We start from the raw sequence: 22,845 nt of genomic DNA, 5'->3' as shown, positions 1-22,845 counted from the left end.
AAGATCCCACCTGCTGCGGGGCAACTAAGCCTGCACGCTCTAGAGCATGCATGCTACAACTAGAGAGCCTGCGTGCCACAACTAAGACCCGATGCAGCCAAATAAATAAACATTTAAAAAATTTTTTTAATAAAAATAAAATTTATGTTTATTTTGCCTGATACTGAAATAGCTTTATTAATACTGATATTTTTAAAATTTCATAATATTTAAAATAAAATGAAATTAAATGTTTAATTTGTTTCAAGTAAAAAAATTTTTAAGCCTGTTGCAAAACAAAGATTCAAATTTATAGGAGGAATTCTTAGTAATGAAAGGAATGGTGGCTGCATTAATCCTGACTCTTCCAACATAATTTCTTCAAAAATAGATACAGAAAAACAAGAACAAATAAAACCTACAATCTTGGCACAACTAGAAGACAAAGCATATCTAAATTTTACATTACCTTCAAGTAGAAAATTATTACCAAGTCACAGTGTACTGTTTCTTGAACTTCTACTGTAAGTCTTTGAGGTGAGCAAGCATACATCAGGAAAAAGTATGTGGGAAAGGAGAAGAGGAAACCTTGTAGCTATCTTAAGATTGATTTGAAATCACTACCAAAAAGAGGAATTCTACCCTAAGTCCAAAAATTCTGAAAAATACTATTTGTAGGTCAGAAGAGACCACAGGTAAAGAAAGAACTTAAATGTATGTAGTGCTCAAGGAAGTATTATATATAGTCTTGAAAAGGTAACTATTTGAGGGAGAAGAGGGTAAAAAGGAAGGCAGAGGTACTCTTTGGAGAATGCTAGTTGAATGGAAATGAATATATGGATATATACAAATGGATAGATGTATATATCCTTCAAGACAAAAGAATATGCAAATATATATAAATATACATATATATTTATTTATCAAAGGGCACAAAGCTCTTCTCCCCACTGCCAGTACCCCCCCCCAAAGCCTTTCATTAAAGGGACCATACTTAACTCCTTTAGAAGGAGAGGTGATCTTGAACTAAGAATATTTAAAACCACTCCCCACTGTTTGTTCTTTCCATAGAAATACAGTGATGCAAGCAGTATTCTCCTATATATACTATTATAAAGAAGAAAACAAAATGATATTTACTACTATTTGGGTGATAAGATTGTTCTCCCAACAATGAAAAAGTGGGAAAAAACTGCTATATGACTTTCCAACCTGCAATAAATTTCCTTAAACAAGTATTTAGGAATGTTACAGACAAAAAAATCATGATTCAGAATTTTGAAATACTCAGAATGGAAGTGGATTTTTTTTATAAGCATGGATGAAACAGAAAGTGATTGAACTCCAGAAAAAAAAAAGATAAAGTCATATCAAAACAAAGACTAAATTACAAAGTGGCCAAGGAATAATAGATTCAAATGAAACCTTAATAGTGATTGAAGGAAGGCAGGGAAACAACTAAATGAATGAAAATGAGATAAGTAATTTCAAAGGGTTTGAGAGAAGTGGTTGAAAAGGGAGATAGATAAAGAAGATCGAACTTATGTATAATTGCAGTCCCTGAAGAAGAAAAATGAAACCATAGGACTAATATTTAAACTATAATTAAAGTTTTCATAAATAAGCGAGAAAGTAAGATGCCAAGGATTAGGTGGACCTGCAGAGATCAACTCTGATACATATCCTACTGAAACTATTGGATTTTAAGATAAAAAAAAAAATCAGGGCTTCTAGGTATAAAACAACAACAAATTTATAAGTGCAGAGAATTAGACTGGCATCGAATTTTGCAAAATCGAGATAATAAAGCACAAGGCAACAGTAGAGCAGCATTTTCAAAAAATGCAGGGAAAAAAGTCTGAAGCAAAGATTTCATTTGCAGTCAAGCTGTATTCAAATACAAAGATTATAAAAGCAAGTTTTAAACATACTAGAGCTCAGGGAATTCTGTACTTATGAGCTGTTAGTGTACAATCTAGTAGAGGATAAGCTTCATACAACTGAGAGATGTCTGAGGAAATAAACAAAAAAATACATGATCAACATTTAATATACTTAATTATAGATTTTAGCCTAAAGCAACAGTGGGGGCAGGGGTAGAAGAATAATGTGTTATATATTATTTATTATATGTTACTTTACTGTGATAAAATAGAAATAAGGCAACTGAGACATGGTAAGAAAGGAGAGGGAAAGAGGAAAGTAGAATAAGCACACTGGTTATCGTTTAGGCAATAGGTGGGAGTTAAAGAATATCATTAAGATTTGACACATCACATAGTGAAAGATTAAACATGAAAACAGGAGACCAAGGGCATTTTTAAAAGCTGTAACTACAAAGGTAACCACTAGAACAAAAATACTAATCTTTGTTAAATTTTTTTAAAATAAAGGAGCAAAGAAAACACCTCATTTAGAGAGAGGGAAAAAAATAGGAAATATACATAATATGTATAAGCATTAAATATTTATTAAAGTATTAAAATGACAGTGAAATCTCTAAGCATTATCAGTCATAATCAATAAATGTGAATAGGACTGTTTATTAAAAGAAAAAACATTTCCAGTTTAGTTCACAAGCTCCAAATATAGGCAAAAAGAGACACACCTAAAATGGAATAATCAGAAAGACTAAAAGTAAAAGTATGGGAAAAGGTATACCAGACAAATGAAAACAATGAGAAAACAGGTTATAATCCTGATATTAGATGATGTAGGATTGTAGACAGAAAAGCATTAAATGGGGCAAAGAAAGATACTTTTCAGTGCTGAAAGCTGTAATTCACCTTGAAGATGTAAGAATTAGGAATAATGGTATACTAAATACTACCTTTATCAAGCAGAAACTGAAAGAGATACAAAGAAACATAAATGGAGACAAACTAGTAATAAGATACTTAAACATAGTAGTCTTAGTATGAAATAGATCAAATGGACAAAAAATAATTGATGGTAAACCAGATCTAAACAGCATAATCAATAAAATTGACTTTAAGTGATATGTTGAACACTACACTTAGAAAATAGAGTATATGAGGGTACAAAGAGCATTCACCAAAATTGATCATATATTACCTAACCAAAGAAACACCAGTAAATTCAATAAAGGAGAATATTACAAACATACGCCGATTACCATGTAGTAAAACCAGAAATTAATTTTGTTTAATGGTTTTTTTGAAAGCTAATTCTACATAAGAATTTCTTTTTTGAAAAGTTTGATGCCAGTCTAACAACTTCTGGGTAAAAAGGGAAATATATAACTAAAATAACATAAGTGTTATGTGTTAGTTGAGATTTATGGTCATCAGTTTAGAAACACAAGGGGGATGTGGGTGTGAGTGTGCACACACATTTAACATTTCCAGTAATTGTCAGCCACTTGCATAAAGATAAAAGGATAATTGGGTAAATGTATGGGGGGTCAATACTTGGTTGGGGCTGTGCTAAGCAAGTATCTTAATGAGAGAAGAGTAGAAGTGAAAAATAGTGATGGACCATGGAATCTAAAGAGAGAAGAAAGGGCATGAGAATATGTAGATAGTAACAAAGTGGTGAGGTAAATGGATTGGAGGACTTGATGAAGGTTAAAGAATTTCTGGAGAGATAATACAAAATAGGAGAGTTGCATAGAAGGCAAAGTGGAATGCATGAAATTGAGATTTTGGAGGTGATGTGATTATTGTTTATGGCAGAGTTAAGGTATGGCAGTAGGAGTGCTTGACATGTGGTGGTGGTTGATCATTTTGGAGGTTGGGAGATAAAGGAACTGAGAGGCTAAGGTATTTGCACTAATTTTTTACACAGATGCTGAAGTCACCAGAGATAAGAGCAGGATTAGAATGAGAAGTAGTTATGTGATACTTATCAGTGCATGAGGGAGAGGGAGAGTGACCAAGGGTCACCACAAAGATTTTTGGGGTGGTATAAATTTCATGGCTTGAGCTTCAGGATATCTGGGGTTTTTAGAGAAGAAGAAAGGAAAATTGAGGAGAGAATGGGGAGCAAAAAGGACATATCTTCCAGACCCTTGAGTACAGGAGATGTAGTATTTAAAAACAAACTAATTAGTCTCTATTTGAGAGGGCTTCAGGTGACATGTTTCAGTTAGAGAAAGAAATATTCAAAGAAGAATTTGAGGACATTGGGGAATTTGCTGATCTAGACTGAATTTCAGTGGGTGCAGTAGAAGAGCTTGGGAAGGAGGAGAAGTATAAATTAGATTAGTGGATGTACTTTGTTGTTTAGGGATTAAAGTCTGAGTAATGAATGGATTACTTGAGGTGGGACTTGGTTTTCTAATGCCATTTTAAGCTGGATGATAAGGGGCCACTGATCAACTGTTTCCTTCTCTGGTTCTTTGCCCACTGCAGCAGAGTGGCAACCAAGGATAAAGGAAGCCTCCTCAGGAGACTGCTCTATTAGAGCCCTTGGAGGTACAGAATATATGTAGGATTGTAGGCCTTTGGCAAATTGGGGAAGAAGACTCATGTGGAGTATGAAGCTAGGAACCTTTTTCAGCTTTGAAATCAGACTCAGTGTTAAAAGAGAACTCATCTTCAGGTAGCCTGTATTCAAGTACTACTAATAACTTGTAATAAAAATATACTTTTTTTTTTGGATTGTCTAGGTCACTTTTACAAAGAGAAAGTTTGGATTAATGAAGAAAGCCTATGAACTTAGTGTGCTCTGTGACTGTGAAATAGCACTCATCATTTTCAACAGCTCTAACAAACTGTTTCAGTATGCCAGCACTGATATGGACAAAGTTCTTCTCAAGTATACAGAATATAATGAACCTCATGAAAGCAGAACCAACTCGGATATTGTTGAGGTAACATATATCTAGTAATGCCTGAATTGTAGATAATAATTAAATCTTGATTTAATAACTTTAACTGTCAGGTTGCTTTTTATATTCAAAATATAAATCGGTTATAGATATAGCTTTTCTCTGAATTGTTTCTTAGAAGGGTCTAATTATTACTATATGATGACCCATTTATGTTATAAGCATATCCTAATCATTGAGAAAAAAATAAACTAGACTGTTGTACTATATACATCAGTATAATCTAACATTTCATCTATGATTACTTATTTTGTATGACTTTTTAAATTAATATTATAAGAAGCTATCACTTTAGACAGTATGAAGTTATAGTTTTAACATGTCTTAATTATTTCGTCACCTCAGTGACTACCCACAACTTTAAACACTAATGAAATGGAAGGGAATGATGTAAATATTATTTCTATTTTGTTAACAGTGCTTTGGTTGTGGGGGGAGGATTGCCTCATTATTTTTTTTAATCTGTTACCCTTTGGTATCTCTCATAGTTCTACCAACCTAATTAAGTGAAAATAAGAAAAGGAGTTTTATAGAATGATTTCAGTCTATTCAGAAAGTGTTTTAAGACAAAACCTTCAAAAAGAAGAACCAATATACTTTCCCATTCAACTATTTTCTGTTGCAAAAATCTTATAAAAGATAACTTTCTATGTATATTTCTAATAACATTTTAAATTAGCATTCTTATTTACTTTTATCTTTTTTGTTTATACTTCGAGGTTTTATTTTATTTTTGTTCGAAATGGATTTTTTTTTTCGCTGCTTGAAAAGACATAATGTTTACTTAGTTTTGTAATATTAGAAAACTGTTTCAATAAATTAGAGATTTCCTTGCTTAAAGTACTGAAATCATGGGAAATGATTCAGAACTAGCCATAAAAGAAGTCCAAATTTAGATTTTATTTGAGAAATTGAAATTAAGATAGAGAAATATACTTTATTGTATAGGAATCTGATTTATTTGCCTCCACAGATTATGTTATAGTTCTGAAAATGCATTTTAAATTTCCCCTATATTTTTCTACCTTAACCATTCCTTTTTGGGCAGTAATTGATTGATTGTTACTGCAAAAAAAAATTCTGCTACTTTTATTAGAAAAATACTTAATTTTTAGCAATTAATTGTTTGAAATGGGAAGTAAAAGTGTAGTATAATTAGAGCTACAATTCCTCTGTTGCTTGATTTTCCCACCATTTTATTTGAGTGGCTCACTCCAGTGTTTATGAAGCTTTTGATCTTGCTTTTGTTGATCACTTCAGTTAAACTACATGGTTACATCTTTGGCCAAACTCCTTAGCACAGTTGTGTTTTAATCAATTGTAAGTTATTTTATATCATTTAGCTTTTATGGTATATCTTATCACTTATGTGCCATATAAACTGCTTAGTAGACTCTCCCCCGGTTATGTATCATAATGCATTTTGAATCGTAATTTTGTAAATTAGGGGATCTTGGTTTGGGTGAGCTTCATAAAGAGACTTTGTAACGGGCTTTCCTTGAAATAGAAGGTATCCCTGGTGTTTAGTTTAAAATGACATTTTAAAAACCTCTGTGTCTTATCAAAAGCTCCACTGCCTTAAGTCAAACAAAAAAATAGAGTTGACTTTAATAGTGTCAACAAATAGATGTTGAAGCTAGTTTCATTATAGAAGGCAATCACCTCCTTAACCCTAACTACTCTGCTCTTTCATTGCAGCAGTTGTTGTTCTTGGCCCCCGGAAGTTGAGGGTACTTCGCACAGCCTAAAGTTTACTTCCTTAGAGAATATGAAGAATATAGTGTGATTTAATCCTCACAGAATTTTCAGACTACCTCAGTCTTCATCTCTGTTGTGGTCAGCAGTCAAAGTGTAAGAGAGTAAATCCCAAACATTTTTTAGCACTCTCCTATATTATAGTTTGCTTTAGTGTGAAGCAAATTGCCATCAATTGCCATTTTGATGTTTTATTTTTTTAATTGAATTTCTTAGATATAAATGAACATGAACCTTACCAGTAGCTCTTTTTGAAGTTCTGAATTATATAAATATAAGACACATTATGTAAATACAAGACAGAAAACATTGGATTATAAGGGATTTAATTTGTTGTGGTAGGATAAAATTATAAGGCTTAATTCACCTTTCTTGTATGTTAATGTCTTACTGAGTTAATCTTCATTATAAGACAGTAGTGGTTACCCTTGTAAGATGGTCTTTATTCCACATGTAAAGGTGATGCAACTACATCCTCACTAGTAGTGCATACATACCTGAGTTCTTTTTATCAGTTGTGGTGATGACTTTATGCTAATGCAGCTACCAAGATTGTTGTGAACCAAACTAAATTAACAGGATAAGAGTAATGACAAATGCTTATATAAAGCTTCCTATGGGCCACTTCCTAAGTGCTTTACAAATATCTTATTTAAGGATATTTTTAGAATATCATTTTAAGTATTTTTTCCTTTTACATATAGTTTCCTTTCAAACTGTTGTAATAATTGGAAGCAAACTTGTTGACGTGCATTTGTTCATTTGACAAAAATATTTGAGGAACTTCTGCATGCTAGGGACTCTGCAAAGTGATATTATTTAGAGATTTCTAATTCAAGCCACGAGACTTTTTTTTTTCTCCTACCTACAGTTCTGTAAAACATTGAGATACACTTTTACCAGTGGAAGATTTTATATTAAACCTCTAACAAATTGGTTCTGGACTCTTGAGCCATCTCATGATGTACTCATTCGCTGAGTACATCAACAATAAATGGAGGCATGAACAACTATAAGTGATCTACTTTAGAGTGTTTCCTTATGCAATATGACCAACAGTGAAACTAACTGAAAATTTTGTGAACAACTTTCATAAGGCCTCTAACCTGAATTCACCCATTTCCTGTTGCATATATGTTAGTCTTTAAAATTAGCAGGGTTTTGCTTTCCCCCAGAACTAAAATATTCTTTGACATAATCTTACATATATTAAAATGGAGTCTTCTGTAGATGTACCAATTTTTCTATTCTGCTGGATCCTACACACAGGCCCTTTGGGGATGTACTGTGGAGAGAAGAGGGATGGGTGCCCTGTATTGTTAACCACATCTGCATAGTCCATGGCATAAGGATGCACATGTTTTTGCCTGTGGAATTAGATCTAATATGTTTTCTGGGAGCACTATAGAATAAATATAATATAGTAAAAGTAAAAGTAGTTGGTATTTGAATATTGTGACGATAAACAGAGGAATACATGATGCTCACATTGATCTACAGGTATTTTTAACCACAGGTATTAGAAACACATCTACAGAGTAGTGTTTTCTATCTTTGCTTTTCCTTGTTTCATATTATTTATATTTTAAAACTAGTCTCTTAAAATTTTAATCAGTTTTAACATTTTAATCATAGTTGATAAGAATTTTTTCTGTATAGCTTTGTTTTTTTTTTTAATCAACAGCATTTACATATTTTAAATTGCATTTAGGAATTTAAAATCAAGGTCTGCAATGTCTTGGATGTATATATCTCCTGCGTTGAGAAAGCTAAATACATGAAAATGGAAATTTACACATTGGTAAATTAGGAGATTGTCATTGGGGTAAACTTCGTAAGAGACTTCATAACTGGATTTCTTTGAAAGGGGAGTATCACTGTTGCAGTTAAAATGACATTTTATTTGAAAATGTTTGTGTGCTGCTTTTCAGGAATATATTCCTTTCAAAAAATGAGTTGTATTACTTCATTCCCTATAGTTCATTAGGAAACATCAAAGATATACATTATATCTTTTTATATTGGTAAGCATTGACACAAAGAAAGGTGGCTGATTTTTGTTTGGTCCTACAAAAGGTAGTAATTTAATTGAAATGTACAAAGAAAATGTTATAACCCCCAAATCTTCTTTTCAGTAAATTGATTTAAAAACTTGTAAACAGTATTATGCAATTTTATAAGAACATTAGATATGTCCTAGAGTATTAGAAACTAGAAATGAAAATCACCAATCTAATTAGTTGCCATTATTCATTCACTTTGAATTTATACTGAATAAAAGCCTAGAACCAATACAAGGGTTTTGCATCAAAATAAAAATTATGCTAAAGGCATGAAGTGAGGATGTTAGCAGCCGCTACACAATAAATACCTGAGATTACTTTTGTATCTACTTTTCTTTCACTTTGCAATAATATTTGAAATATTAAATATATCTGCTCATAATATATTTAAAATAGCATTATATATTTAAAATAGTGACTTGGTGGCATTGGACATTCAGTAAATAGCTTGTGTGGTGATTCAGATCATTGTGCTGTCATTTAAGGGTGTAAATACAGGGGCCATGGCCAGTTATATCTCTTATTAATATCTTGTGAACTGTTCCCAGATAGAGGTATTTTCTTCACCACAGGAGTACTACAGTACTTAAATTATTATTATTTTTTCACTTGCATTATCTCATTTGATCTTCATATCCAAGATAAGCTTTTTCAGAAGCAGAAATTGAGACTAGGGTTAGACTTGCCCAGAGTCATGTAGCAATTTAGTGGGAAAACTGGGATTAGAACCTAGGTCTTTAACATTACCTCCTCCCTTTGTTCCCCAGTTTACCGAATCCATTGGAGCTCTGGGACATTTCACCGTAAATAGATAAGATTTTATACATATACCAGTAATGTATAACATATAGTAAACATGAATAAGTTTTCCTCAATAATGAACAGAAAATTAGTGAAGTAATTGCAACAAGAATAATATACAACATTTATCAAGTACTTATTATGGCCTGGTACTCTTCCCAGGGCTTTTATTTATATTATCTTATTATATTATTGAATCCCTCTAATTATTCCCATTTCGTAGTTGAGGAAATTGAGGCACAGTGATAAATGAAGTAAGATGATGATAATTTGCGTTCTAAAGGAAGAGAAAATCTGCTTTTTTGAGTCTTAATAGTTCTTCCCTGCTTTCAGATTACAAAGGAATTTGGAAATAATATCTCTGAAGATAGGGAATCAATATAAGATGCATCTATCAATTACTAAATAAAAACAGCTGGTAGTAAAAGTGATCATGCCAGGAGTACATTATTTAAAATCAATAGTTCTCAAAGTGTGGTGCCTTTAGCAGCAGCATCAGGATCACCAGAGCACTTGTTAGAAATCTAAGTTCTTGGGCCCCATCTCAGACCTACTGAATCAGAAACTTTTGAGATGAGGCCTAAGCAATCTTGTATTAACTTGAAGTAACTTGTCCCAAGTGCAGTGAGACTAAAAGCTTCAAGTTAGCATGCAATGTCTTAGCAGTGGTTATCCAGCTTTTAAAATATTTTTATCCCTAAGACTATCCTCTGAAATAATTTCAAGCAGTGAGCAAGCACAAATTGTAACTTTTAAGACCTTCTAAAGAGCAATTCAAAGTAGTATGCTGATTTGGTGTGAATTGCAAACTAGGGAACACATTTTTAATGGGTGACCTTTCGATTCAATTCTTTATGGGTTATACGTGCTTCTTTGAGTGTATTTAGGGGGTCTGGTGGGGATGGGTGGGGAGATGGACTCCAGTTCCTCAGCTGAGCAAAAAAGAAAGAAATGACTTTTGTCTCCTGAGATCATCTAGTTACAGAATTTGGAGGCATGATTATGTTTAGGTTTTCTGACAGGATTATTATGTCCTCAGAGAGCCTTTTTGAGCCAATCAATTTTTTTCTCCCCATGTTACAGATGAGGAATGGAACAGACAGGGAGTGTTTAAGAGGCTTGCCTAATGTTTTACAGGGCTGCAGTGGAGCGGCAGGGAAAGGGAAAAAATAATGAAACATCTGAAGACAAGACAAAGCTTTCCTCCACCTCCAGCCCCCTGCCCTGCTCTTTTATTCCTAACAGAGCCTGAAGCAGCAGGATGGTGATTCACAGGGTGAGGCACGAAATCCTCATGGCCCTCCTCCTCTTCCCACATGTCCTGCACCATCACCTCACACAGCAATCACCATAGCTCTTACAATTTCAGTTTTACTCTTTTCATTTTGCTATGTATTTGAATATTATTATTTATCATACAATTATTGGTTTTCATTTATGTGCTTTTTATAAGGAACTATGCATCTCTGCGTGTGATTTTTATTTTCTTGAGGTCAGGTTTTTCTCCATCAGAGATTGATGTTGCTGATATATAAACAGGAGTTCATGGGTGAAAAGGGTGATATATATATATATATATATATATATATATATATATATATATATATATATCACTTCATAATATGGCTCACATTTCTGTAATGCATTTCTTGTGATTATTGATGAATACTTTTGTATCCTTTTTATGTCCCTATGTGTCATGGATTGAATGTTTTAGTACTTACGATGAGATAAATTGTTCTTTTTTTCTCAGGAAGTTCTTTGATACATTGACCAAATTTTTGACCAGTGAGAAAAGGAGGGTACAGAGGATTGGGAGAATGGTCAGAGAAAACTTCCTCTAGAGGTGACACCATCACCTGAGTCCTTTAAAGGATAGGGTTGGAGAGAGAAAAGGGGTTAGAAGAAAGGTGTTGTAGGTCAGGGGGGACAGCTTATGTGGAAAGTAGGAAATGAGGTATAGCATACTTATTTTATGGAATTAAAATCAGCTATGAATAGCTGTAGTGTAGTGTGAAGAGTGGAAATAGCTAAAACCTGAGAAGTAAACCAGATTCCGAAGAGACGTATAATACTTTTGACTTTCTCCTGAAGGTTTGGGTGCCTACTGAAAGAGCCTAATAGAATACCTGCCTGCGGTTTTACTGACTCTCTTGCACTTCCCAAGCTGTAAATTCTGTTAGGATTGCATTGTAACTTTTTTGAAAGGGGCTGAAAAGGGTAAAAGTATTGAATGTAATGCATTATTTCTTCATTTTTTAATTTATTGAACTGATATTTATCATATATATGAGACATTGTACGGGACACTGGGAATATGGTGGTAACTGGCCATATTTCTTCTGTTTTTCTAACAGGATTATGTGTGGCTATTTTATTATCTTACTTCAGAAGTCCCTTTGTTGGATACACTTCAGTATGGATTCAAGGCATTTAGAATCCGAAGATTTTGATGTTTACCACCAAATATTAACCATTCAGCATATAAATATTATATTAGTATTAGAGCTGGAAGCTCATTTAGAGCAAAAGCTGTAGAGTACTCACTGTATTTAACAATGTTATGGGTATGCCTGAAAAGGAGATATATCTATAGTCTAAGTTGTATTTCAGTTCTCTTTTATAAAGGTAGCTAAGGCAGACATGCAGTATACAGGCAGTATGGATATATGTGCAGTATACATATAGAAAAATATAAACCAATATTCATATCATACATATCATATATGATATGATATATCATATCATATAGTTGATGGAATGCCTTGAATACCAGGCTGTAACATTTGATATTTGTCCTATGGGCATTGGGCAGCTGTTAGAAGTGTTTAAAAGTTTAGGCAGTCAAACAGTTGTTGTAAGAATACTCATCTGGCAACAGATAATTAACATTTTAAAAGAAGTTTATAGTTTTAAAAATAGACTGTTACCTCACCTCTTAATTATGGTAGCTTTTTAGTAATGTTGAGATTTGTATGATGATGAATGCTATTCCAGTTGGTTTGAATGGGGAAGAGGGATTAAAGTGGGGATTTAGGCTGTGTTCTAAAGTGTGTAATGTATTCACACATGACACTTTTTCTTAATTGAGCTATAAAAATTTTGAGTACACCGTTTGTAGAAAAGGAAATGTTTAGAATTTGACCATAATGTGAATATGGTCAAATATTATTTTATAAATAATCTGTACAATGTGATCTCCTTTAATATAGCAATTTAAAGTATTTGTACTTAAAATCACTTCATTATTATTATGCAAAAATGACAGAATGACCAAAATTATTGTGAAAAGGAGTTTGTGTTATGAAAAGGTTTGGAAACCTTGATCTAGTTCTGTACTTTATTTATTTTTTTGCGGTACGGGGGCCTCTCACTGTAGTGGCCTCTCCCGTTGCGGGGCACAGGCTCCGGATGCGCAGGCTGAGCGGCCATGGCTCACGGGCCTAGCCGCTCCACGGCATGTGGGATCTCCCCAGACTGGGGCACGAACCCGTGTCCCCTGCATCGGCAGGCGGACTCTCAACCACTGCGCCACCAGGGAAGCCCAGTTCTGTACTTTATTTAATTGATAAGGAAACTGGGGTCCAAACAAAGTAAAGAACTTGTCCAGGATCATACCAGTACATAATGACAAAACCAAGACTTAAATAATGTTCTCTTGAAAGTCTTGGGTCTATCTCAGTGGTCCCCAACCTTTTTGGCACCAGGGACCAGTTTTGTGGAAGACAGTTTTTCCACGGGGGCGGGCGTGGGGAATGGTTCAGGCGGTAATGCGAGCAATAGGGAGCAGCAAATGAAGCTTCACTCCCTAGTCTGCCGCTTACCTCCTGCTGTGCAGCCTGGTTCCTAACAGGCCGTGGACTGGGTTGGGGAACGCTGGATCTCTTTGAAAGACTGTAGATCCTTTAACGCAAAGACTTTGAGAAACAGCATTAGTATTCTTCCTGGTGGATTCCCACAGATCCAGCACATGGCTTAATAGTGACCTATAAAACTGAACTAAAAGCAGTGTTGCTCACTTCAGTGTTAATTCATTTATGATACTCTTAAAAATCCATCAAACGTTACCCAAAGCTAGTAAGGACAAAACCATAAAGTATCTTTAAGTGGAAATAAAGCTCAAGAATGAACAGGATGTGATTTCCTTCGCTCTGTAACACTGGAAACGATACTTTTGTTTCAGTATCTCTCCATCTTCCACATCTCCTCCCAGTATATATATCTTCCAGCTTTCAGACAAGTAAACAGACTTTAAAAGAAAAAAGTACAAGTGCTTCCGGTGTAGTGCAGTTTATGCATTCCTGAAAATTTTTACAGACTGCAAAACCTATGCAACTTTGTGTTCTGAGCACCAACATAAACTAAAACTAATTACTAATTTAGAAGATAGTTTGAACTGTTCAGTGAGGCACCTTAGTGAAGCTAGTGATGACAAGAGTTGGTATGATAAATTCACCAGATTAATTACTTGAATAGAAATGCTGGCAGCACTTTAATTAGGATTGAGATAGTGAGTTTTAGGACAGTACAGATGGCAGTGTAGCAGTGAGCCATGGGGGGAAGGGGGGGTTAACGTTAAAGTGGGCATGGGAACCTGCAACAAGGCTGGGAGTACTCCTCTGAAGCCCTCATTTAAAATTTTCTTATAATACAGATAAATGTTCCTGCTGTCAGGAGGACATTCTCCTTTCCTCCTGAAGGTTGTGATGCTGTTCCCTCTTTCCTGGCTCCCCTTTCCTAGGAAAAATCACCAATGAACCAAAGTGACTTCTTTATTATACTGACATCATTCTCTGTTTATCAGTTTCATATGAGCTAATTTGCATTCCAAAACATGTTTTATAGTAGAGCAGATTACTGTTTAATCATAGAAGGGTTTTTTCTTCCCTCCCTCCCTCCCTTCCGAGATAGCGTTCATCAGCTTATGTTCATCTGAATAAACGGCTGCTATGTAAAAGAAAATTATTCAGAGATGGGAAGTTGTATTATCTTTCTAGTTTCCTTTGCAATATAAAGAAGGTTTTCATAGATTTTATTGGCTTTTGTTTCATATAGTTCGGTTCATTGTAATCATTTTTTTTAACATCTTTATTGGAGTATAATTGCTTTACAATGTTATGTTAGTTTCTGCTGTATAACAAGGTGAATCAGCTGTATGCATACGTATATCCCATCCCTCTTGCATCTCCCTTCCACCTTCCTTATCCCACCCCTCTAAGTGGTCCCAAAGCACCGAGCTGATCTCCCTGTGCTATGCAGCTGCTTCCTGCTAGCTATCTATTTTACATTTGGTAGTGTATATATATCAGTGTTACTCTCTCACTTTGTCCCAGCTTACCCTTCCCCCTCCACGTGTCCTCAGGTCCATTCTCTATGTCTGTGTCTTTATTCCTCTCCTGCCCCTAGATTCATCAGAAACATTTTTTTTTACATTCCATATATCTGTGTTAGCATACAGTATTTGTTTTTCTCTTTCTGACTTAACTCTGTATGACAGACTCTAGGTCCATCCACCTCACTACAAATAACTCAATTTCGTTTCTTTTTATGGCTTATATTCCATTGTATAGATGTGCCACATCTTCTTTATCCATTCATCTGTCGATGGACAGTTAGGTTGCTTCCATGTCCTGGCTGTTGTAAATAGTGCTGCAGTGAACATTGTGGTACATGACTCTTTTTGAATTACAGTTTTCTCAGGGTATATGCCCAGTTGATAATCTTAATATACCTGGATATAGGATTCAATAGGTATAAATTCCAATGTGATGATTATTCATAATGATAATAATAAACATTTCCAAAGTTTTTAGTAAGCTGCATGAAGTACTTTCACACTACTTGGTATTTTTATAAATCATTGCCTCAGGTATCTTTCATTATGTGAAATTGAATGCTCAGTGAGGCAACTTTGTGTTGCTAGTGGCTACCACAGTGGGTATTATAGACATACTTGAGATTAACATTAACATTTTTTGTTCTTTTTATTGAGATATTCACAGACCATAAAATTCACCATTTTAAATTATACAGTTAGTGATTTTTAGAACATTCACAAGTTTGTACAACCATGAATGCTAATTCCAGAATATTTTCATCAGTCCAAAAAGAAACTTGGTATCCATTCATTTCCCAGTTCCCCTTCCCCCCTGCCCCATGGTGGCAGCCACTAATCTACTTTTTGTATCTATGGATTTGCCTGTTCTGGATATTTCATATAAATGGAATTATTTAATATGTGGTCTTTTGTAACTGGTTTCTTTGATTTAGCATAATGTTTTCAAGGTTCATCCATATTGTGGCATGCATTAGTACTTCATTCCATGGTTAAATAATATTTCATTGTATAGATATACCACATTTTGCTTATCCATTCATCAGTTAGGAACATTGGGTTGTTTCACTTCTTGAGTGTTGTGAAAATGTTACTGTGAAACTTGTGTACAAGTTTTTGTATGGACATATTTTCATTTCTCTTGGGTATCTCACCATGAGTAGAATTTGCTGGTAGCTCTTTGTTTCTTTTGGGGGAAGTTGATGATGGAACTCTGGAAAATGTGGAATTCTTTTCAACATTTAACTTTAAAAAAAAACAAAAAAAATCAAAAAACAACTTTATGGGTGTCATTAAAAAATACTTGGCTCATCTTTTCCTAAAAATGTTGACTTTTTAAATTTCAGTAACATTAGGCCAGGTTATCTGGACCAGTTCTTCAACTGAAGACAACTAAAAACGCTTGATGAGTTGTACAAAAACTTTGTTTTAGCATCAAAGAACTGTTAAGGAATATGCCAGGCCAAAATCTAAGAAAATGTTAGAACCTAAAAGGTAAAGAAGTATTTAAAGCTCTGGCTACCCTGAATCATTTGCCCATTTGGATAAAACAGTTAAGAAACTAAGCTTCAGGTTTCGGTGGATTCAGAGGCAAGAGGACAGTTATTACTTCTAGGTTTCTGAGTCTAATTGATTGCTTCTAATTGATTGCTTGGACATCAAGCTGGGACCTCAGGAAGAGGGAAGCTCACTGCCTTTTCCCTACTTGCAAAGGACTGCCAGGAGAATTCTTTTGTGCTGACCAGATAGGGCAAAGAGGAGAAAAAGAAAAGAAAGAAGGAGAACCTATCTCTGAGAGGTTGTAAAATAAGTTACCAGCATTGTGCAGAATCACAAAGCAAAGGAATATAACACAAGAAGTCTGAGAAGAGTAGTGTCCCAGTTACCTCGATGAAGCAAATATATATCCTTTTTGAATAAACGCACCTTATTGTAGGCATCAAAAATCTTCAAGTAACCTTTCAAGGCCATTGAGCATCTGTCATACAGAGATGACCAAACGTAAAAGAAAACAAGGCACAATAAGCAAAATGCAGCAAGAAATAGCAGAAACTGATACCTAAATATTTCAGATATAGCTATTATTATACATAGATTATAAGCAATTTCACTTACTATGTTTTAATTTTTTAAAAGCTTGCAAATGTCTGTATGAAACAAGAAATTATAAAACAAGTGATATAGCAGACTTGAATGAAATACTTCTGGAAATGAAAAAAATATAATGGCCAAAATTAAAATCTTAGTAGACATATTGCAAGTATATTTGACATAGCTGAACAGGAAATTTGTGAACTGAAAGAATAAATTATCTATAATGCAACACAAAGAGATGAAAAGGTGGAAAATACCAAGAGGTTGAGAGAAAAGGAGGATTGTTTAGAAATTCTAGCCTAAATTTAACTGGCATTCCTGGAGGGAAGAGAATGGGGCAGAGGCAATATTTGAAAAGATAATGACAGAATTTTCCAGGATTAATGAGAGTCTATAGTTCTCAGATTTAAGAAGCCCAACAAATCCCAGGCAGAGTTAAAAACCTTTTAATCTCTACATAGACATATTACAATGAAACTGCAGAAAACAAATGACAGAGAAAAATTTAAACACATTATCTTCAAAGGAGTGCTGACTGATTCTAAACAACAGCAAATGAAATCTGTAGTCAGTGAAATGATATCCTAAATGTGCTGGGGAAAAAGGAGTTGGAATCCAAGTTAGAATTCTATATCCATAAAAAATATCTTCAGAAATGAGGGCAAAACACCAGTGTATCAGCTTTGCAACTAAACCACCTCAGAGTTTTGAAGAAAGGGTCAAAACCAAGTCAAGCCAGACTGCTGTGGTAAGAAAGCAGTCTTCATGCGAAGATCATATGACCTCTACAAGCTTCACGTGGACAGTGACCCATGTCTGTTTTTGTTTTTTTTTAACCTCTTTATTGGAATATAATTGCTTTACAATGCTGTGTTAGTTTTTGCTCTATAACAAAATGAATCAGCTATATGTATGCATATATCCCCATATCCCCTCTCTCTTGTGCCTCCCGCCTACTCTCCCTATCCCACCCCTCTAGGTGGTCACAAGCATGGAACTGACATCCCTGTGCCATGCAGCTGCTTCCCATAGCTATCTGTTTTACATTTGTTAGTGTATATATGTCAGTGCTACTCTCTCACTTCATCCCAGCTTACCCTTACCCCTCCACGTGTCCTCAGGTCCATTCACTACGTCTGCATCTTTATTCCTCTCCTGCCCCTAGATTCATCAGAGCCATTTTTTTTAGATTCCACATATCTATGTGTTAGCATATGGTATTTGTTTTTCTCTTTCTGACTTCACTCTGTATAAGAGACGCTGGGTCCACTCATTTCACTACAAATAACTCAATTTCGTTTCATTTTATGGGTGAGTAATATTCCGTTGTATAGATGTGCCACATCTTCTTTATCCGTTCATTTGTCATTGGACACTTAGCTTGGTTCCATGTCCTGACTGTTGTAAATAGTGCTACAGTGAACATTGTGGTACATGTCTCTTTTTGAATTATGGTTTTCTCAGGGTATATGCTCAGTAGTGGTATTGCTGGTTCATATAGTAGTTCTATTTTTAGTTTTCTAAGGAACCTCCATATTGTTGTCCATAGTGGCTGTATCAACTTACATTCACACCAACAGTGGGAGAGGGTTCCCTTTTCTCCACACCCTCTCCAGGCTTTATTGTTCATAGATGTTTTGATGATGGCCATTCTGACCTGTGTGAGGTGACACCTCATTGTGGTTTTTGATTTTCATTTCTCTAATGATTAGTGATGTTGACCATCCTTTTCATGTGTTTGGCAATCTGTATATCTTCTTTGGAGAAATGTCTATTTAGGTCTTCTGCCCATTTTTGGATTGGGTTGGGGTTTTTTTGATACTGAGCTTCATGAGCTGCTTGTATATTTTGGAGATGAATCCTTTGTCAGTTGCTTCATTTGCAATATTTGCTCCCATTCTGAGGTTGTCATTTCTTCTTTATGGTTTCCTTTGCTGTACAAAAGCTTTTAAGTTTCATTAGGTCCCATTTGTTTGTTTTTATTTCCATTTCTCTAGGAGGTGGGTCAAAAAGGATCTTGCTGTGATTTATGTCATAGAGTGTTCTGCCTATGTTTTCCTCTAAGAGTTTTATAGTGTCTGGCCTTACATTAGGTCTTTAATCCATTTTGAGTTTGTTTTTGTTTATGGTATTAGGAAGTGTTCTAATTTCATTCTTTTACATGTAGCTATCCAGTTTTCCCAGCACCACTTATTGAAGAGGCTGTCTTTTCTCCATTGTATATTCTTGCCTCCTTTATCAAAGATAAGATGACCATATGTGCGTGGGTTTATCTCTGGGCTTTCTATCCTGTTCCATTGATCTATATTTCTGTTTTTGTGCCAGTACCATATTGTCTTGATTACTGTAGCTTTGTAGTATAGTCTGAAGTCCGGGAGCCTGATTCCTCCAGCTCCATTTTTCTTTCTGAAGATTGCTTTGGCTATTCAGAGTCTTTTGTGTTTCCATACATATTGTGAAATTTTTTGTTCTAGTTCTGTGAAAAATGCCATTTGTGGTTTGATAGGGATTGCACTGATCTCTAGATTGCTTTGAGTAGTATAGTCATTTTCACACTGTTGATTCTTCCAATCCAAGTCATGGTATCTCTCTCCATCTGTTTGTATCATCATTAATTTCTTTCATCAGTGTCTTATAGTTTTCTGCATACAGGCCTTTTGTCTCCTTAGGTAGGTTTATTCCGAGGTATTTTATTCTTTTTGTTGCAGTAGTAAATGGGAGTGTTTCCTTAGTTTCTCTTTCAGATTTTTCATCATTTGTGTATAGGAATGCAAGAGATTTCTGTGCATTAATTTTGTATCCTGCTACTTTACCAAATTCACTGATTAGCTCTAGTAGTTTTCTGGTAGCATCTTTAGGGTTCTCTATGTATAGTATCGTGTCATCTGCAAACAGTGACAGTTCTACTTCTTTTCTGAGTTGGATTCCTTTTATTTCTTTTTCTTCTCTGATTGCTGTGGCGAAAACTTCCAAAACTATGTTGAATAATAGCGGTGAGAGTGGGCAACCTTGTCTTCTTCCTGATCTTAGAAGAAATGGTTTCAGTTTTTCACCATTGAGAACAATGTTTTCTGTGGGTTTGTCATATATGGCCTTTATTATGTTGAGGTAGGTTCCTTCTTTGCCTACTTTCTGGAGAGTTTTTTTCATAAATGGGTGTTGAATTTTGTGGAAAGCTTTTCCTGCATCTGTTGAGATTATCATGTGGTTTTTCCTTCAGTTTGTTAATGTGGTGTATCACACTGATTTGTGTATATCGAAGAATTCTTGCATTCCTGGGATCAACCCAACTTGATCATGGTGTATGGTCCTTTTAATGTGCTGTTGGATTCTGTTTGCTAGTATTTTGTTGCAGATTATTGCATCTATGTTCATCAGTGATGTTGGCCTGTAGTTTTCTTTTTTTGTGACATCTTTGTTTTTGGTATCAGGGTGATGGTGCCTTGTAGAATGAGTTCGGGAGCATTCCTCCCTCTGTCCTATATTGGAAGAGTTTGAGAAGGATAGGTGTTAGCTCTTCTCTAAATGTTTGATAGAATTCACCTGTGAAGCCATCTGGTACCTGGCCTTTTCTTTGTTGGAAGATTTTTAATCACTGTTTCAATTTTAGTGCTTGTGATCAGTCTGTTCATATTTTCTATTTCTTCCTGTTTCAGTCTTGGAAGGTTGTGCTTTTCTAAGAATTTGTCCATTTCTTCCAGATTCTCCATTTTATTGGCGTATAGTTGCTTGTAGTAATCTCTCATGATCCTTTGTATTTCTACAGTGTCAGTTGTTAGTTCTCCGTTTTCATTTCTATTTCTATTGATTTGAGTCTTCTCCCTTTTTTTCTTGATGAGTCTGGCTAATGGTTTATCAATTTTGTTTATCTTCCCAAATAACCAGCTTTTAGTTTTATTGATCTTTGCTATTGTTTCCTTTATTTCTTTTTCATTTATTTCTGATCTGATCTTTAGGATTTCTTTCCTTCTCTAACTTTGGGGAGTTTTTTGTTCTTCTTTCTCTAATTGCTTTAGGTGTAAGGTTAGGTTGTTTGAGATTTTTCTTGTTTCTTGAGGTAGCATTGTATTGCTGTAAACTTCCCTCTTAGAACCGCTTTCGCTGCATCCCATAGGTTCATCTTGTTTTCATCGTCATTTGTTTGTAGGTATTTTTTGATTTCCTCTTTGATTTCTTAAGTGACCTCTTTGTTATTTAGTAGCATATTATTTAGCCTCCATGTGTTTTTATTTTTTACATTTTTTTCCTGTAATTGATATCTAGTCTCATAGTGTTGTGGTCGGAAAAGATGCTTGATACGATTTCAATTTTCTTTAATTTACCGAGGCTTGATTTGTGACCCACGATATGATCTATGCTGGAGAATGTTCCATGAGCACTTGTGAAGAAATTGTATTTTGTTGTTTTTGGATGGAATGTCCTGTAAATATCAGTTAAGTCCATCCTGTCTAATGTGTTATTTAAAACTTGTGTTTCCTTATTTATTTTCTGTTTGGTTGATCTGTCCATTGGTGAAAGTCGGGTGTTAAAGTCCCCTAGTATTATTGTTTTAGTGTCGATTTTCCCTTTTCTGGCTGTTAGCATTTGCCTTCTGTATTGAGGTGCTCCTATGTTGGGTGCATAAATATTTACAATTGTTATATCTTCTTCTTGTATTGATCCCTTGATCTTTATGTAGTGTCCTTCTTTGTCTCTTGTAATAGTCTTTATTTTAAAGTCTGTTTTGTCTGATATGAGAATTGTTACTCCAGCTTTCTTTTGATTTCCATTTGCATGGAATTTCTTTTTCCATCCCCTCACTTTCAGTCTCTGTGTGTCCCTAGGTCTGAAGTGGGTCTCTTGTAGACAGCATTTATGTGGGTCTTGTTTTTGTATCCATTCAGCCAGTCTGTGTCTTTTGGTTGGAGCATTTAATACATTTACATTTAAGGTAATTATCGATATATATGTTCCTATTACCATTTTCTTAATTGTTTTGGGTTTGTTATTGTAGGGCTTTTCCTTCTCTTGCGTTTCCTGCCTGGAGAAATTCCTTTAATGTTTGTTGTAAAGGTGGTTTGATGGTGCTGAATTCTCTTAACTTTTTGCTCGTCTGTAAAGGTTTTAATTTCTCCATCGAATCTGAAAGAGATGCTTGCTAGGTAGAGTAATCTTGTTTTTAGGTTTTTCCCTTTCATCACTTTAAGTATATCATGCCACTGCCTTCTGGCTGCAGAGTTTCTGCTAAAGATCAGCTGTTTACCTTATGGGAATTCCCTTGTATGTTATTTGTTGCTTTTCCCTTGCTGGTTTTAATATATTTTCTTTGTATTTAATTTTTGATAGTTTGATTAATATACGTCTTGGCGTGTTTGTCCTTGGATTTATCCTGATGGGATTCTCTGCCCTTCCTGGACTTGATTTACTATTTCCTTTCCCATGTTAGGGAAGTGTTCAACTATAATCTCTTCAAATATTTTCTCAGACCCTTTCTTTTTCTCTTGTTCTTCTGGGATTCCTATAATTCGAATGTTGGTGCGTTTAATGTGGTCCCAGAGGTCTCAGACTGTCCTCAATTCTTTTCATTCTTTTTTCTTTATTCTGCTGTGCAGCAGTTACTTCCATTATTTTATCTTCCCGGTCACTTACCCGTTCTTCTGCCTCAGATATTCTGCTGTTGATTCCTTCTAGAGAATTTTTTAATTTCATTTTTTGTGTTGTTCATCATTGTTTGTGTGCTCTTTAGTTCTTCTAGGTCCTTGTTAAATGTTTCGTGTATTTCCTTCATTCTTTTGCCAAGAGATTGGATCATCTTTACTGTCATTATTCTGAATTCTTTTTCACGTAGACTCCCTGTTTGCTCTTCATTTGTTTGGTCTGGTGGGTTTTTACCTTGCTCCTTCATGTGCAGCATATTTCTCTGTCTTCTCTCTTTGTTTAACTTACTGTGTTTGGGGTCTCCTTTTCACAGGCTGCAGGTTCGTAGT

At 34.8% G+C, this 22,845-nt stretch overlaps 1 protein-coding gene across 4 annotated transcripts in view; it reads left to right on the top strand.

Annotated features, from left to right (window-relative positions):
* The window catches only part of MEF2A (myocyte enhancer factor 2A), an 86,991-nt gene that overhangs the window by 5,493 nt on the left and 58,653 nt on the right, over window positions 1-22,845 (top strand). For all 4 annotated transcript variants that reach the window (XM_065871313.1, XM_065871311.1, XM_065871312.1 and 1 more), the window contains exon 2: window positions 4,610-4,813. In XM_065871313.1, coding sequence (XP_065727385.1) covers window positions 4,610-4,813 — 204 coding nt within the window. The remainder of the gene's footprint in view (window positions 1-4,609; window positions 4,814-22,845) is intronic.

The sequence above is a fragment of the Phocoena phocoena genome, chromosome 2 (assembly GCF_963924675.1).
Source record: "Phocoena phocoena chromosome 2, mPhoPho1.1, whole genome shotgun sequence".
NCBI lineage: Eukaryota > Metazoa > Chordata > Mammalia > Artiodactyla > Phocoenidae > Phocoena > Phocoena phocoena.
This window is presented reverse-complemented; position numbering and strand designations above follow the sequence as displayed.